Source organism: Lissotriton helveticus, chromosome 10 (assembly GCF_964261635.1).
Source record: "Lissotriton helveticus chromosome 10, aLisHel1.1, whole genome shotgun sequence".
Classification (NCBI taxonomy): Eukaryota; Metazoa; Chordata; class Amphibia; order Caudata; family Salamandridae; genus Lissotriton; species Lissotriton helveticus.
In genome coordinates this window covers 279,566,589-279,585,852 of record NC_136071.1, presented here as the reverse complement: position 1 = coordinate 279,585,852, position 19,264 = coordinate 279,566,589, and the positions used below count along the sequence as shown (strand labels likewise).

Below are 19,264 nucleotides of genomic sequence, written 5' to 3'. Positions count from 1 at the left end.
CCACATTGAAATTGAAATTAGCAGAGCAGTTTTATGTCCCGTGATATAGAAGTTTTGAAAAAAAGCATATAATATGAACTTATTTAGGGGGAGGTTTTTAAATTTACCTTTTTCCATTTCTCAGAGTGGGTAAACTCTTTTGCAAGCCTAGAAGTTTTACCATTGTGTTCCATTTTTTTCACTTAGCTGGTCCTCCATTACAAATATATCTGAGGGATCAACTTCAATGCATAATGTACATTACTCAGTGTAATTTATTTGTAAGTTATATACCACAAAACAAGCTATAATTCATTTATGTTGTATGTCTTTGCATATGTGCCTGTAGTGTAGTCTGAATAAGCATATGTGCCTTTCTGTGTGTGTCCTGTGTCTGTACATGTGTGTCTACAACACTGGCATGTGTGGCTATAAGTATGTATTCTATGTATGCCTGTACTGTTTTCTGTCTGTGCAAAGTTTAGAACAAAGGCAGTTCTATGGATTGTGTTAATGCTTGTTACATCAGTCTTTAAGAATTATTTGTGGAAATAAATAAATGACCAAGACATAGGCTACAGTCACAAATTGCCAGTTAAACGCCTCTTACCGCACATATCAGAATTCTGAGTATCTCAGTTATTACCGCACCTGCTGCAAATTTTCTCAGGTATATACTGATACATGAATCATTTGTTAGGTATTAGGGCTTACAGGAGGTATTTACAATGTCCAGAAAATACTCAACTCTCGGTGTTGATAGGTGCATTAAATACCTCACCTCATGTGAGTCACTCGCGATAGTGGCCACAGTGTAACAAACAGTAAGTGTAAGAGACTTTTTTATCAGGAACATTTTAAAAGCACATAAATTACACTTACTTGCAGAGCCAGTCATTGATGCCCCTGTCGAAATGCCTATAAAGAAGAGAGAAAAAACAATATCAAATCAGTAACAACTGGACTCAGTCCAGGACATTACTATATCAATGTAAATTTTCTACAGAATACGTTCTCGTCGCGCTAGAGTTAGGGTTCTGGACACATTCGGTCACATAGGGGTGCAAATCACAAAAGGCTTCTAGTAACATGGAAGCAGCAAGGACCCTTGGGAAAAAAATGGAGCGCGTGATTCACAAAGTGAAATTTGCATGCGCATGCTTACCTGTGACACCTGTGCCTAGCATTTTAATAAGGAAACTGCAAGTGGTTGCAAACGGCTTGGCTTTCAAAGAGATGATAAAGTTAAAATATCCTGTGTGAGGAATGGGAGTCTTGAACCAGTGACAAAGGATAGGATAGGTATTTGTGATTTATGGCCACGAGGGAGATACAATTCCCACTCACCGAGCACCCCATGTCTGGAGTACATTGAAAAGCAGCCAACCCACCTAGCTGTTTCAAAAGCAACAATCTCTCTCTGAATATATGTATCATCTGTGGACAAAAGGGCCAAGGCAAACGGAGGGTATAATGGGGACAGAGCAGGAGAACCTTTCTACCCAGTCACAGGAGGACCCCTAGTGTGTGGAGTGAGGACAGAAAAAAGATGGTTGTAGGTTTATGCAGGGCGGACTGAAAAATAGAACATGTCTCAGTCCTAACAAACTGAGCCAGAAATGTCGGTGCAACCTCAAACACTACCAGGTATAGAAGAATGGTGAAGAAAGTTGAAAAACAGATCAGTAAGAATTACCCTGAGAAGAGGAAGGCAGGGGTCTGAGAGGCAAACAATGCCCAATACAGGCAACCGCAGTAAAACAATACACACAACTGAACATGATGATTCAAAAAAGAACTCTTGACCTGCAGAAACTGTGCTAATCCAAAGGAAGGGAGAAACAGAGGCAAAACAGGAATACAGGCCTGGCAGTATTCTATGGAGAAACATGACTATAGCATAAACGGGACCTGATCAATTAACCTTCCTCCTGGAATGCTTCTTCCCAAAGGAAATGGAGGGAGCAAACACGTTCACAAAAAGGCCATGCACGACCACTGCCATTGGGACACCTTGGCCCACAGCAACTAGACCATCCGACAAACAGCAACATGTGGGATGCTGGGAACTGAAACCAATCCTGTCAGCCAACGAGTAGAGACAGCTGAATCACTGTAGCCAATGCGTGTGTCTTGCATGTGACTATGATGCGTTGAGTGTGTGTGTATATGTGTACGTACGTGTTTGTGGGATGTGTCTCGCATGAGGTCTTGCGGGACAGCTAAATGTATCTGTAGGTGAGACCTAAAAACAGTTATGTTGGAGAATGCCATCTCCTAAGGACATCAGAACCATGACATAAAAGATACATTTCCATGAAATTATTGGTGATGCAATGAGTACATGGTATTCCACAACAGAATGTATGAAGAGAAATGGACTCCAGAGGGGTTAAGAACTCCCACATATGGTTCTTGAGAGAAGTTCAAAGTTCAGTGTTCAATAAAAAGAGCCAGAGGGAACCCCATGAAAGATGGATCACACAGTCCGCCACACGTGTACTAGAAAGAAGCACTGCTAATTTGTCACTTATTATAGTTATCTGTGCACTTTGAGAGCCCCGCTCAGAAATGCTACTGCTCGTGCTTATGTGTATTACTATGCAATCCTGAAAGCACGCAAGGCAAGGGGACAACAAAAGGCACCACAAAGCACGACTCCACAAACGCTATATCTTGGACAAAAGAAACGCTGAATCATCCATACGGGTGATCCTACCTCGCAGATCAGCGATGCTGACAGTAGGGATCGTAAAAAATCATTGAGCCAATCTGTCCTTGATTTTTAGGCCACATGATGAGAACCCAAAAGCCGGGGACCATCCCTCATGCATAGTGGGCAAGAGGAGAATGCAAAACTGACTCTTCTCTCATAAAATAGATATCTGGGGTATTTTATCATTGGAAAGGTCTATAAGACATCAGAGGATATCATCATCACTCTTGAACACTCAACCCTTCAGAGTCAGAGGAGTTTAACCACAAGATAACAATAGCCACTAGCCCATGGGTGAATTAAATTAAACTAAATTAATTTGAATTAAATAGTTCTCAAATTTAAGGTCTTTTGATTGAAAGAATTTTCACTGTAAAAAAACAGGAACTATGTCAAATATTTGAGAGCTTCTCCTGATGGACAGTCACAGCAGAGCAACAGTCAGAGCTGGAATGTACAGGAGCATCGCGTTGTGGCCTTCTCGAACCAGAAGGCCACAACGCGATGCTCCTGTACGTTCCAGCTCCTTGACCTTACTGTGGGCCTGCTCTTGTCCTTTGTCTACACTGACTGTTGCTAGGATTTGTAATCCTGTTTATGACCTTCCAATTAATAATAGAAATTCCCCGGAAAACCTGACCGGTACATATGTGAAAAGCGAAATCAGAAAGATTGTTTTAAGCCCTGAAGAAGTCCGGCAACGGACGAAACGCGTCGGCTATTCGCAACTATCAAAAAAAGAAAAGAAAGAATAAAAACTGAATAAAAGAAAGAAAATCAAAGTCACAAGATTGTGTGTATTTTGTGTACGTTTGGGAAAACCAATACTCTGTTTATCTGTATGTTCTTTTTCAACAATTGTATTGCAATGGTGCATAACTCTTGAAGGGTGCTGTCCAATTTCAAAAATCAGTTTTCTTGGGTGATAGGTTTCCTATCCTCCTTAAGGCCCGTGTGGGGATCACATGTCTGGACCTAGCACCTTCTGTTCTTATATAACGCATGGTACTTCAATAGTAGTGCAGATTGTTCCTTTTATTCCCAGTTCTCTTGTCATATTCAGTATGGAATTATTGACCAGTCGTAGCCCAGAACATATCTATCTGAGGACTGAACATGATACTTTATAACTGCTCAACTAAAATTGCACCAAGAAAATTGGGTAGCAGGTAGAAGTTACAGGTGGCAGGATGCAACTCCAGCCACGCTAATGGAGGCACTCAGATAAGCATGTCCAAGAGTCAGCTAATGGATGCAACACCAGAAGTGTGGAGCAGCATAGAGGAGCGACATCTATGTCTCTGTCTACCAAAAACGTGGACGTCCAAACTTCATGAGATCAAAATCATGACAAAGGAGAGATGGCCCCCGGAAGGAGGAGACCCACATTGAGCTGTTGTATATGTCATTGACGCGTAGATGATTGGTAAGCAGCTCAAGCAGGCTATCTTGCCCTGTAGGAGAGTGGTTGACCCATCCTATTCACCCATTTCTAAGGATCGATCAAATTCGTCAGAATATGACTACTTGTCCCCCACATAACTGAAGTGAGTGCCCATAGTAGCCGGAACACAGGTTTTAGAGTTTAGATATAAGAGTGTAAGACAAGAGTGGGTCAGGAAGAGAGAATGGCTGTGGGGCGTGCTTGGGAAAAACCCCTGTCCAGAAACACAAGCATGAGCTGCAAGAGACCCCCTGCCAAAGGGGCAGCCCTAGCCCCAGAGACACCTTGTGAGATCTCTCACTTAGAGAAGACGTGTTTTAAATATTGTCTGATTAAACTGACCTTCGATTAAACAACTTACATTTGCCTCTAAAGGAAGTGGATGGTTTGTAAAGTATTAATTTTACATGTATCTTCATGGAAACATAAGGCAATTGTTAGGATGACCACATTGTTCCAGGCCATTATAGACACTGTCTCCAGACCTGAACTTTTCACCAACAAATCTTTGAAGTCCAGGTGTGTATGTCTAATCATTTCAATGGAAGTAAAACCAGACTGCAACATCCAGAATTGATTAGGCTGACACGACTGTTCAGGACTGGAAACAGTGCCCATAACAACCTGGAGGGAGGTGTTCTCTCCAGCCATGGTGATAAAGGAACTTAATTCCTTACCTTAAGATAAAAAGTACTGTGAGTAGAAGAAGCATAGCTCTATCTGAAGCAAAACAGAAAAAACAGGACGTCTTGAGGGTCCCCATCTATAGCTGTGGAGCCAGGAGGAACCTGGCAGAAAAGATAGGCCCTTAAGTATTTTCTAAAAGATGAGACATCTGAAAGTTGTCATATTAGGTAGAATGAGAACTTATTACAAATTTGGGGACCAACCCCTCTGAAGGTCACGCCACTACATCAGGCTTTCTGGAACTGAAGAATTACAGCCAGGGAGAGGGAGCTGAGATGAAGGGATCGGAGGGGAATTCAGGAAAAGAGTAGTTCAGATACAAATGGTGGACCGGTCCAATCAAAGACCATGTGCACAAAACAAAGTACTTTGAAATGAATCCTTTGTGAGACTAGGAAGCCTTTGGAGAGACTAATGGTCTCTTGAAATTATTATTGTCAATTTTGTAAATTGTTAAAATATTTTTTCTTTTGAAATATATGTCTGTACATTACTTCTACATTTGGTTGTGTATATGTTTGCTAATGTTTGCTTTATTTTACTGTTATTATATGAAATGTATTGAAAATGTGTTTATTATTATATTTTATTTATATATATGTATACTTCTATATAGATCTTGCTTTTAAATGATTACAATTATATATTTAATGGTGATTACCTTGAACTCATTATCTATTTTAAATATATTAGTTTAACGTCGATATTTACTAAAAAACTATATTCTTACCTGTTTCTGGCTAAAATTCTCCTCCATTATATTTTGACATAATATTTTTGTTGTTCCTGTTATAGGTACAGGAGCACAATATTACGGTAAACAGTATGCGTGATATTATATTTATCCCTCTCAATACTTTTGGTCATGATTTTCTGTCAGACAACCACAGAATCATGGCTCTATCACAAATTTGATCACTTTTACATGTACAACAAGCAGTGAATTTATGGTATGATTAATTAAAACCTTGACAGTATAGAACATTTTGAAAGAGAACTTAAAAGTAGTTAGTTCATTGTAGTGCAATATGACAAACAGGAGGAAAAAGTAGAACAAATGATTTAAAATCAATTATAGTTGTCTTGATAACAATTATATTTTTAAGCCAAAGTGCACAGTGCATTGGGACAGATAGATCTTTGTGAGCCATGTAACCTTCACAAGCTTATGGTATCAGAAAATAAAATACATATTTTAAAATCAGCAGTCATTACATAAAAGATCATGTAATTATTTAAAATCTGTTGCAAATAAGCCAGGGTGCAGGGTGTTACTCAGTAGTCATCACTGCACTTAGTTGGATTTTTTTAAACAGGTCCTGCACCACCTTGAAGTATTTGTCAATTCTTGCCAGTTCCGAAGGGACCATGGTAGTAGAAATTCAAATTGTAGAGTCGCTGCAAGTCCTTTCAGCCATGGGTTAAAAAGAGTGGGTTTAGTAGTGGCCACCTAAAATAAAGTAGTGACGGGCAGCAACAGAGTAAGTGCTGGAAAGTTTCAAGTTTATAGCCACACAGCCTGCACTTCACAATATTGGAGAGGAGCAACCAGTTTGGGTTGAAGTCTTTGATTTGTAATGTCATCATCCTCGCAACCAAGATCTGAGTGACGCAGGCTTTCCCAGTTGAACAACCAAGATATGACTGTGGCTTTAGGCCGACTCGGTATACATTGTCGTACGAGGTTACCAGGTGTTGTGAGAGTGGGATGGTCTTGATATTTTCCACATCAGCAAATTTCGAGAGGAATCTTGTCTGTTTCTTCAGTATGCTTTTCACTGCTATTTGCCAGAGCGATGGAGAATTTAGTGCGCTTAAGTCTATTTGAAGTACGTCTACTGATGCCATTAAATATGTGCTTTAAGGACCATTTTTGGTTTTGAATATGTTTTGAAAGACAACCTTCAGCGTACCAGGCATGGCGGTAATACATCTGTGGTAATATTTTAGGATAGAGCGCATGTTGGTCCACTTTTACATGTATGTATGTGGCATTTCTATAGTGTGAACCTAGTCAATGGGCAGTGCAGTACTGTACCGAGTCAAAGACAAGCATAAAGTCAAAGAGTGATAGGAGAGGTTGCTAGTTTGTGAACTATTAATGCACTGTGATGCAGTGTACTTTATAGAGGGGCGTCTTCAAAGTGCTCCCAAATTGGAGCAGTGTTGTGGTGGTCCTTTTGGACATGGGAATATTGTTCCAGATCCGTGGTGCACAGATTGAAAAAGCCTCCTGCCTTGCATTTTCTTTTTTACACTTTTTAGCCTGAAGTTTGATGGTGTTGTGCCCTTCAGGGATGCCAAATAAAGTACAGCTGGCAATGGAGCAGAGCTTTACCACCATGAGTGCGAAGGCTTGAACAGCATCTTGTAGAAGACATTAAATAGCAGTGCAAGAGGTTTTCCATTGCTGACCCACCGTCACATTAGGGACCAGATTTACTGTCAGGTTGTGTCACATTTATGAAGGACCCTTGACACAAAATCCATTTTGATATTTACTAATGACACAAAGTTGATTTGAGTGGCTTTGTGTGGTTTAGTAAATAGAAAACAATGCAACAAGACACATAGCACTGCCTTGCATTCGTTTGTATTGGGTAAGTGTTGAGTGGGTGGAGCATTGGTGTTCCCATGCATTTACACATGTATTATGACGTAAACCCAGATTTACTAAGACTTGTAAATCTGGGATTGGGTCAAAACTCTGCGCCTACCTAACACCGGCATAATTCGGAGAATTATCTCCTTGTTACTTCCTCTTTTTATGTGTGATGCATAGAAAGAGAACATTGCTTATTATGGATTATTTTTGTGCAAGAAAATATCCCTCACTGCACACAAAAATCCCGCTTTAATGCAGGCACGCTTGCAACATGGTGCCTTCACTGGCGCTAGGCAACAAACAGTGTACCAAACCTGGAAGACACAGAAGTGAAACAGATTTTATTATATATGGCACATTTCCGCTCTTTCCCTGTCGAGCAACACAGCACGTTGACTTGCTGCATTGCATGTAACATTAGTAACCTTTCCCTTAGATGTTATGTGTGCAAGCGGAAGAGGAGGGAAGATAGAACAGGTGGTCAGTTCCTCTGGAAATTACGCGAAGCATTCTTCTAACTGGAAGACATGCCTCTGAAGGAGCATGTAAGTAAACTGTATGTCGTCACAGGTAGAACATGTGGAAACGTAACAAACCCAGATCACTGGTCCTCTGTTTAGTAAATAGAACGCTAAAGACCACAGTTCTTCTTTCAATGATTACAGGAAATCCATGGGCAAACTTACGTTTCTGAGAAGACGTAGAGCATGGTGATACATTTTGGAGGCTGAGGGGGGTCAAGATGATCGAGCCTGGCGATGGTATTGATGACTCCAAACATCACGGCGGCCTTCACCCAGTCATACACCAGATTGAAGTACGCTAAGCCAGCTATACGAACACAAAACAAATGAAATATTTTTAGATTTCCCCAAACGCAAGAACGAATAATTTTCAAGGCCCATTCATGGGAGGGCCTAATATACAGAAAAACAATCAACAGGAGATGTTGGTTCTACAACATGGCTGTTTTACAAGCTAATTTGTAATTTTTACAAATAAAAACAGAACGTGGATAGCGGATTATCCTTAGATTTATAAAAAACTAAAATTTAAAACCAAAAATACATAAAAGAACCCAATTTAAGTTTGTGATGAGGATATCAGCAAGCACCTAAAGCTTTAGCACTTGGACTGTGTGATAGCGGGACGGGTTTTGAGTTGTATTGTAGATGTTAACTGTGTTATGGTTAGGAAGAACTTAACAATGGTTTTGAAATGTCTTTTGGCAAAAGTTCCTACAAACTGTAATGCACATGACTTTGTAAAGGGGGTGAATAATGGGAATGATGTAATGTAACTTGACTAGAAACTCTTGAGCATTTGACCAAGAAGGCCGACTTCAGACTCAGAGACTATTTTCAAAGAAAAACAAAGAAACAGAGATAATCTTAGTTCTTGACCCACCTACTGACCAGTCTGAGAGACGGTTTACAAACTTCAAGTCAGAGGGGATGGTCAGGATGTACAGGAAGTGGAAAAGCACATCCACCAGAATGATTGCCCCCAGATGGACCATTGCGTGCAGCCGGATGTCCCACATCTCATTCTCCTTACGCGTCACACTGGTGGAGTTTATCTGTTTTCAAGAAGAAGGCAGAAGAGCAAAGGCACATTTATCGCGTCAATAGTATTTTGAAAATAGTATACGTTAAAACCCCTCAGTACCAAAGTTAAATCCACCCATGATGGTTCCCTGAATGGCAATGAAGAGGCAGGGTTTGCATGTCCCATACAGGGATGAATCATAAATGGCAGATTTAAAAATCAATGTCAATGGAGTTCCCAGAGAATCAAATAGCAGTGGTGGGAGCTACAGCCGCCACAGCCTAAATTACATCCCCTTATCTTGCTTGCTGAAACAAGAAAATACTAATTATATAAAATTTTCAACAGTAGAAAATGATAACTCCACCAAGATTAATATTACTCCTAGGTTATCATGCAGAAGTATTGCGATTATGGTTTACTACTGCTAGCAAAATGGAAATACTGCTGGGATACTACCAGGTGGTAAAAAAATACAGCCATTAGACATATTTTGCCAAGCATTTATTAGCTTCAAAATACAACATTATTAAAATACCATCTTCCAATTTTTTTTAAATTTCATTAGTAAGATAGTACAACTGTAGGACAAAGCTCTTATGCGTATTTGTCTGAGTATTTAGCGGATATAGGTAACCACTCCTTCATATGGCACACGCTGGTTACTTTTTTTGCCCATTTTAAGACCAGCTTACACTTAATCTATGGTGATGATTAGTATTATTTTTATCATTGTTATTGCTAGCATTATTATGATCATGGATGGAATGATGGGAAGTGGCCAGTTAATAAGAATGGTCCCTTTGTGGGCCTTAGCTGTGGTTACAGTACCGGGAAGTGAACATTCTGTGCAGCCAGTTTTAAATGCCCCTCTGCTGTGGTGCACCAGGGCCATCCCTAGTCAAAACAGAGGCCGATGCTGGAGCAGGCGCTGCCTCTTAAGTGAAAGGATGAAAGAAATGACTTCATTCGTCCCAGGCCTTGACTCAGCCTCTTCAAAAGGAATCAGTTGACACATGGGTGTTAGGCTCCTCCTTTTGATATTTTTATTTGGAAGACTAATTAAACAGAATAAAAGTAGAAAAAAATAAACTCAGTTTAGAAAGAGCCCTTTCATGAAAAAAGTAGTAACTCTGCACCCACAGGTATATTGAATCAGCTTGGGAAGTTTTGCCTCACAGAGGTTTCCATGAAGATTCCATTGGGAATCACATGGTTCAAATTTTGTTCCATTCCCTCTGTATGGAGTATGGTGAAGAACTCTGTATGTGAATTATGGATTCCTTTGTGCAAATGCATTTTTTTTCTAGTCCTTCCCCTACACCACACCAAGGGGCCTATTATGATTTCGGACACCGTCACGGAAACGGGACCGGGACTGGGACCAACTGACCTCCGGCCTGCGGTCTCGACCATCTGATTATGATGCGACCGAACACTGGGGCCGATTATGATGGCGGACGGACCTGAGTCCGTCCGCCACCATAGAGAAGGAGGGACCGTCCGCAGGGGCAGCGGCGGTCCCTCCGTGCAAATTAGGATGTGACCGCCACCCTGGCGGTCACATCCTGTATTTTTATCATTGCGGCGGGTGCTGCTTGAAGCAGCACCCGCCGCAATGATAAACAAGCAAGTTGTGCATTTGCATGCACAAAGCGGCAGGCACCTCACGGTGCCTGCCGCTTTGTGCAGGCAAATGCAGGGGGGTACCATAGGTACCCCCCATGTGCACCCCCCACCCCCCCTTCACCCCTGGGGGCACGCAACAGGCCCCCAAACACAAATCCGTATGCCTTTACACTGCGGAAATGCCGCCGTGTAAAGGCATCTTTCCGCTGTCATCCTAATATGGCTGGCGGTGTCTGATAGACACCGGCGGCCATGTTAATGCTTTTCCGCCGTGGGCGGAATCCGCCTGCGGCGGAAAAGCGGCGGACAGATAGTAAGACCCACCAGCCATCCTAATATGGCGGTGAGTCTTGCAAGGCTCCCCGGCGGATTTCCTGCATCCTCCGGGCCGGCGGTGGCTTCCGCCGGCCCGGTGGATGCGGGAAATCCGCAATCGTAATCAGCCCCACTGTTCGGTCGCATTCCCCTATGGGAGCACATGTTACGGCTATACACCGGCCATTGTACATGCGCCCATGGGGAAATGGAAGGTTGTGTTAATCCCTGCAACACCTCAAGGTGCCTGTCACAAGGTGCAGGGATTAACAGGGAGGCACCATAGGTGCCCTTCAGCCACCAACCAGAGGCTGCAAGGGAAAGGGGGCCCCCAAACACGCTTTCCGACAGGGTTTCCCTGTCGGGAAGGCCATCATAGAAACCCTGCTGGTAACAGTGCATCGTAACCTGGATGGCGTAAACCGCCGTCCATTTGGATTACGGGCCGGTTCTGACTGGCCAACGGGCTCCTTGAGCCCGTCGGAAGCCAGCTGAAATGATCGGTCGGTTTCAATTCTGAGCAGCTGTAACATAATCAGGTAGTCGGAATTAGAGCCGCCCTGAGGTCGGAGGCTTCCCGTAACTCATCGTAATATGCCCCTAAATGTGGGGGTGCTCTGTTGTCCTTCCCATCCTGCAAGGAGGGTTACGACAGCCAGTATCTGTAGCTTGCCCCCCTACCTACAGGGAAGGTCATTAATAGACATTATTACCCAGTGGTGAAGGGTAGGGTGCTAATACTTTATTATTGTCATTAATAATATCACTATGGTACATAATAATACATTATTATTAGTAGCATTATTATTGATAACATAGCAATGATTATTATTAGCAGTAGTAGTAATAGCAGCAGCAGTAGAGGTAGCTGTCATAATAACAGTACAAGTAGTGACATGAAGGTTGCAGCCAGAAATGTCCATATTTTCACAGTGAGCAGTAACTGACACGTATAGAGACACACCCTCTCACATTAATATACAGATACTCTAACACCCCATCTGACACCCATGCAGACACTTTCACACCCACCCACTTACCCATACAGACACTCTCACAGAAAATATCACAGCCACTCTCACACACAGTCACAGACACACTCACATCTACTCACACAACCATACAGACACTCACATGTATTCACATACCCATACAGACACTCTCACCCCATCTGAAATCCATTCTGACACTCTCACACCAACTCGCATACCCACACACTCTCACACCCACTCTTACTACTAAAATACAGACCCTCTCACACCCAGTCAAACACACAAACACTCTAACACCCATGCTGACACCCATAGAGACACTATCACACCCACTGTGACACCTACACAGATACCCCCACACCCTCTCTGACACCCATACAGACACTCACATGCTCTCTGACACCATACAGACTTTGTCATATCCCCTCACATACCCATAAAGATACTGTCACACCCCTCATACACTCATACAGACTCTCTCACACCCAGTCACACACAAAGACATTCACACACACTCGGACACCCATACAGACACTCTCACACCCATGCACATAACCATACTCTCTCACAGCCCCTCTGATACCCATGAAGATATCCTCACACCAACTCTTACTCTGATACAGACCCTCTCACACCTAGTCACACACACAGACACTCTCACACCCACTCAGATACTGATACAGACAACACTCTTACCCCCACTTGCATACCTAAACAGACACTCTATCACCTGCTCTGGCATGCATACAGACACTCTGACACCCACTCACACACACACTCTCACATCCACTCTGACACCCATTCAGACACTCTCAAGCCCACTCTGATCCCATACAGGTACTTTAAACCCACTACGACACACATACAGGCACTCTCACATCCCCTTTGACACCCGTACAGAGACACTCTCACACCCACTCATATACTTATAGAGACCCTCTCACACCCAGTCACTCTCACACACACTCTTACACCCACTCACATACACAGACACTCTCACACCCCCTTGACATGCATGCAGACACTCTCACATCCACTCACATTCCCATAGAGACACTCTCACATCCACTCTTATACCCATACAGACCCTCTCACACCCAATCACACTCACACCCACACACAGACACACTCACACCCACTCAGACACCCATGCCAGCACTCTCAAATCCACTCACGTACCCATATGGAGACTCTGACATCCATACAGACACTCTCACACCCACACACATATCAATCCCCACTACATTTGAAAAACCATAGAAATTCACTGAAAATAACAAATGTTACAGGGACGTTATAGTTGGAAATAGAATTTTTAAAAAACCTTAGAAATATACTGAAAAGGCCAAAGGTTACAGGGACATTATAGTTAGGCTGACATTTCAAACGTACGAAACCATGGAAATTCAATAGTTATAATTACCTCGGGAAACAGCAATTACAATGACCGCCGAACAATGCGGGCCAAATAATGAATGCATAATTTATGTCCCGAGCTGTTTTGTTGTATCAAGTCAGGGATCTCCTGGTCTGACTTTAGTCACTCCTTTGTTGTTGTTTAATGCTTTACAGGGGGTTCAGGAGTGTCCTTCCCGCTCTCTCTCGTTGTTATTTATTAAGCAAGTAATGAATGCCTCTGCACCACGCATTACATTTACAATGCAAGTCATAGAAATGACTTGCTTTAGGTTAAGCAGCGTTGGACTTAAGGCAAGGTGTTGTAACAACTTGCATTGTAAATGGAATGCGTGGTTCAGCCGCATTCATTGTTCCGCTCGTGTTCTCAACGAATGTGTAAAAAATGAATGCCTGGTTGTGTCATACAACCAGTTACTTCACCTAACTATAACTTACGTACCACAATACGCTGCTTATGATCTCACATATTACATCACTCATGACATGGTCAGTGACATCACTGATGATATCTCAGATGAGATCCCTGATGACATCATTCACAGAACAACTCACAAACCAACTCACAAAACCACATAACCACTCACACACCCAATGAAACACCTAAACAACCACTCACACATGCATAATACTAGTTACTCACCGTCACATACATAAACAGCAACATACACTTTCATTCACACACCCATATAGTCACTTAAACAGACATACACAAACCCATACAACCACTCTCACACCCACTGACTCAAGCGCTCAAACACTCACATACCAACTATCACAGCCACACATTCTCTTTAACATTCACTTACACACTTATACAACCATTTGCGCACCCAATCACACACTGAAATAGCCAATCAGATACCCACTCACTCACTCAAATAATCACTCTTGTACCCACCCATACACACAAAATCATTCACACACTCATGCAACCTCTCACGCACTTGCACAGCTTCTTAAACTCTAACACGCTGCTATAACTAATTACTAAGCCTGGGCGCAGTATGCGGAGTTGCACTCCGCAGAGTTCCACAGAGTTAAAACAAAAACTCAGTGGAACTCCGCTCTGCCCTAGTCCCACCTGATTTTCTTTAAAAAGGGTATAAAAACCCACTTACCTTCTCTCTGGCATCTGCGGGCCACCTTCCTCCTCGCCGTGGTGTCTCCTAGTTGCTGCAGTCCTCCTCCTCATTGCTGGTTGCAACCTCCTACGTTTTACAGCTCGCGTGGACTGGTGGCAACAAGGAGACACTACAAGGAGGAGGAGGGCATCCCACAGACGTGAGAGAGAAGGTAAGTGTTTTTTTTTACCCTTTTTTGGGGGCCGGTGGCACAGGGGCTGAGAGACGTACTCCGCTCCGCCACAGAGTCAGCGTTGTGCCTCCACTTTGCGTTCCCAGTGGAGTGTGGAGTTGGTAAAACTCGGCTGGCGGAGTGGAAATATGCCGCCTGGGGTTACTAATTATATACCCACTGACACACCCATTCATACCCCTATACTACCAATTACGAACCCATACAACCACTGACACAACCACATACAAAACAAAAAACATTTACACACCCATTCACACACCAATATAATCACTTACACACTCATTGAGAGGCCTATACAGCTACTCACATACCCACTTTCACACCCATACAACCACTAAGACATAAACTTACACAGTCATGCAGATAATTGCATAATCACTCACATAACTAATTTTACAATTACAACCACTTATTTCTAATATGCTACAAATACTACTTTAACTTTTCTAGTACATCATTATAAGTGTAACAATCTCATAAACCTTTACAAAACACTCCCATTCACTAGATGATGTCATCAGTGATGTCCTTTGAGAGGTCATCAGTGTTGCCACTGACCATGTCATGAGTGATGTAATATGTGAGGTCATGAGCAGTGCATTGCGGGGCCATAGGTTAGAGTTAAGTGAGAAAACTATAACGGCTGAATTTCTATGGATTTGTACCTTTGAAATGTCAGCATAACTATAAAGTCTCTGTAACCTTAAGTTTTTTCAGTGAATCTATATATTCACTGAAAAATACCAAAGTTTTAGGTATAGTTAGGCTGCATAGACATTTTATAGTGAACTACTACCATGTTCATCTAAAGCTGTAGATGGGATTTCATACTTGTTCAAAATTGGGTTTCTGGTTGACTAGGGTGTGAGTTCTGGTCAAGCAGACACCACAGTCCAAGTCAGAGTAAGGCACAAGCAAACCACATTAAATTGTGCTCAACTCCCTGGTAGCTTGGCACAGAGCAGTCAGGCTTAACATAGAGGCAATGTGTAAAGTATTTCTGCAACACTTCAAACAGTGAAACAGTTAAAACACCACAAGAAAAAGATCCCACTCCATGCTCAAAATATAGTGCAACATTTTATAAATAAAACAAGACCAAAACAACAAAACTACAATCCGTAGAACCAGAATTAAAAAAAAATAAACTGTAAAATAGTGTCTAAAAGCATAATGCACCAATTGGGGGTATCTGGTCGCACTGTACCGTGTCAAAGTCAAACGTTGAGGCTGACCACGATGGAGCATGGGTTGGATACAGTCCCAAATTAGACATGCTGAAGTTTTACCTTCTCATGTATTGTGGCAAGTGTCTGTTCTCATTGGAGAGGGTCATGAGGAGCAAGGAGAGCATCACTGGTAATGGTCGGTGTAGGAAAGTAGGATCTGTTTCTTATTGTTACCCCCACTTTTTGCTTGATCTTATGCTGTTTTAACTAGTCTGACTGGGCTCCTGCTTATCAGGACCCCAGTGTATCTGCTTTCTCCCTAAACTGTTGTGTTCAGTACCTAGGTACATCCTAGATTGGATACTGCGGTACCCTTATCAGTCCCTAGTATATGGTACCCATGTACCCAGCCATAGGTACTCCATAGTTCTCCCATGGGCTGCAGCATGTATTATGGCACCCATGAGAGACCATTCAAAATGGAACTACAGGCCTTCCATTGCAGCCCGTGTAAGTTGGTGCATGCACCGCTTACTAAGGATATAGGTTTACTATATCTAAGGGTCACTGTCACCCCTATAGCAGGCTTTTACAATCCTGAGAGCAGGATGCTTGGTTCTAAGTGAGAGGGTGCCCTTGCATGAGCAGGACACCCCTGCAGCCTACGGAGTCCATACTCCCGGGTTGTCAGTGAAGCAGCCATATACAGAGGGGCACCACGTAATCACACGAAAACGGCTGCAACAAATACTATCATGTTTATTATCAAACATGTTGGAATCATACCCCCACACTGTAAATGGTGTGGGAGGTATGATTCAAAGCACTGGAAGAGGCCTCCGTTAGGCTCTCAGTGTTCCCGGTACCAGCCTTCTAGCCCCGGACAGCACAAAATGGTTGCTGCCAGCCAGAGACACATTTCTGCCCTCCTGATGCTGAACCAAGCTCGAGTAGGGTAAGGCAGAATAATAGGCATCCTGTCACAGGGAGGTGTGACCACCTCCCAGACAGGATTTAGGGTATTAGAGGTGGGTGGGTGCGCTTGCTAGTGCCTGAAAGTCTCTATGAGTGCCACATTTGGTGTCCCTGTGCATAGTCCAGTTCAAGCCAGTCCTGGGAGCCATTGGCTCCTGCTCTGGCACGGAACTGGACAATGAACATGGGAGTAACCTCCCCCCTGTCGAGACCCTCCCCTGGGGGGTCCCCTGGATCTTCCCACCCCTTAACCTAGGGTACTTAAGGGCTTACCTGGGTTTAGGTCCCTAGATTCGTCGTGGGATAAGATTCAGAACTGAAACCACTGCACTTCTACTGTCTGGGTGCTCTGGACTTCGCTGGACTTCCTTTGGGCCTGACTTCATCTCCCTTCCAGTCTGATGCATCGTCTGTGCCTGTGCATCATACAGGAAACTTCCAAGGCCTGTGAAGCATCAAGGGCAACCAATGTAATCTCCTTTGGAGTGTAGGAGTCACTCTTCTGCATATGTGGGTACCGCAACAAAGACGACTGGGCTCCAAGTAGGCACAACCTCGAGCATCTCCAGTGACCAGAATCTTTGGCTACACCACATTGTGTGCATTGTGGCCTACATCTTTTAGTGACCTGCTTGAGGTCCTCTCGTGACTCCAGTGCCGTTGGCCTGTGAGTCCATTTGAGGGTCACCTTTGCTTTCCTTGGACTCTCCTGATTGCTTGAGGCCTGACCTGACTCCCCTGCCTGTGGTGAGTCTCCTGGACCTTGCTGGTTTCAACCGTGCACCTTCTTGACTTCCTGCGGGGGTTGCATTTGCCAAGGCTTGTTGGTACTCCCGCTGGACACCGACCCCTCAGCACTCGTCATCCTTTGTGGGACAGCTCATATCCTGGTTGCCCTCAGTACCTCCTGGTCCACGCAGCTGCATAGTCAAAGTCACCGTCATCCTTCCTGAAGCACCAGACATCGGAGGGCATCCGTCTTACAAGTCTCCTGGTCCCTCCCAAGTGACATAGACACTGTCCCCTCTGCTTTCAGGTACTCCTCTTCAAGAATCTATGTTTGGATTCCTCCGGACACTTTCTCCTCTTTCAGCAGCGGCACTTTCCTGAAGTCCTCCACTGGATTCGATGGCGGTTTCCGAGACCACTTAACACCTATGCACCCGGCTTCCCTGGGATAGGTAACTTAGGTACCATGGTATCCACGGGTGGGGTAGCTCTCCAACCTTCTGTTTTCCACAGGGTTTCTTCAGGGTCCACTGGTAAGGGTTCCTAATCTTCGAAATTCCAATCTCAACTTGCACATAGACTTGTACAGAGCACGCAGTCATGTTCACACACTGCACACGCTCTCCGTGGGATCCCTATCTACTTACCTTGGGTGGTTCTGTGGGTCACCAGCAATTCTACATCCTCTCGACATTGTCCTCACTCGAGTGTTGGTTCTTATACCACTTTCTTAGTATATGGTTTGGTGCCGCTCTGGAGCCTGCTGTATATTAGTGCTATTTACTGTGATTCCTTTAAGTAGTGTGTGCTTTGTTTCTATCCCCATGTAGGAGATACTGTAACGTACTAGATAGTGTTATATAATAAATACATGTTTTTATACATACTTTGTGTGGTTCTCTTTCATTTAATCTATACTATAAGATTGCATTCTGGTAAAACAAGCTGCTTTACACTCCTTCAGGACTAAGCCTGAAGGCTGCTCTCCACAGCTACCATGGGGATAGCTTTCTAAAGTTGTTTAAGACCTCTTAAATCACCATAAGGGTTGTCTTGACTGGTGCAAGGTGCCCACTTACACTAGTGGACACCATATACCAGGCTGGCTTCTCACAGTCGGTGTAGTTTGAAGAGCACGTCGGGTGCCGTGGATGGATGGGCTGGAGCTTCTTGTTCATCCACAGCGATCAATGCTTCCTGTGTGAAGAGACAGACTGGGGCGACTCGCGCTGATTTTCGATGTGAGCGGTGCAGTTTCTGCGTGAACGGGCCCATTCGCGGCCACAAAAAAATGAAAAGCTTGATTTCAAAAGCTCGAGAGCCATACCAACGGTTCAGGACCTGGGAGGCACCACTTGGGGGTCAATAACTCACTGAAGAAGGTTCGAGGAGCTGTTGGGGGGCCTTTTTATGTCCCTGAGGATCAGATCAGGAGGCCAGCAGACTAGCTCTTTAAGCAAGCGCAGCTGGTACAGGTAAGAGCGGTGGGGCGGTGGAGTGGGGGTAGAAGTTGACATATCATGGGATAGGGAAAGTAAAATAAATAAATACATAAATAAAACCACTTACCTTGCAGTGAGTGCAAGGTAAGGGGTTTTATTTATTTATTTAATTTTCCCTATGCCGTCATATGTCATTTTCCTCCCGCCCTGCCCCGGCCCACCACTCTTACCTGTACTGGCCGCGCCTTCCTTTAAGTCACTGTGGGTACCTGGTTCAAGATGAAGTTGCAGGTCTAGT

General features: G+C 43.6%; 1 protein-coding gene across 2 annotated transcripts in view; it reads right to left on the bottom strand.

Moving 5' to 3' along the window:
- The window catches only part of HHATL (hedgehog acyltransferase like), a 171,819-nt gene that overhangs the window by 93,588 nt on the left and 58,967 nt on the right, over positions 1-19,264 (bottom strand). For both annotated transcript variants that reach the window (XM_078665309.1, XM_078665310.1), the window contains exons 7-9: positions 8,839-9,010; positions 8,118-8,262; positions 862-897 (exon numbers count right to left, since the gene is read on the bottom strand). In XM_078665309.1, the coding sequence (XP_078521435.1) occupies positions 862-897; positions 8,118-8,262; positions 8,839-9,010 (353 nt within the window). The remainder of the gene's footprint in view (positions 1-861; positions 898-8,117; positions 8,263-8,838; positions 9,011-19,264) is intronic.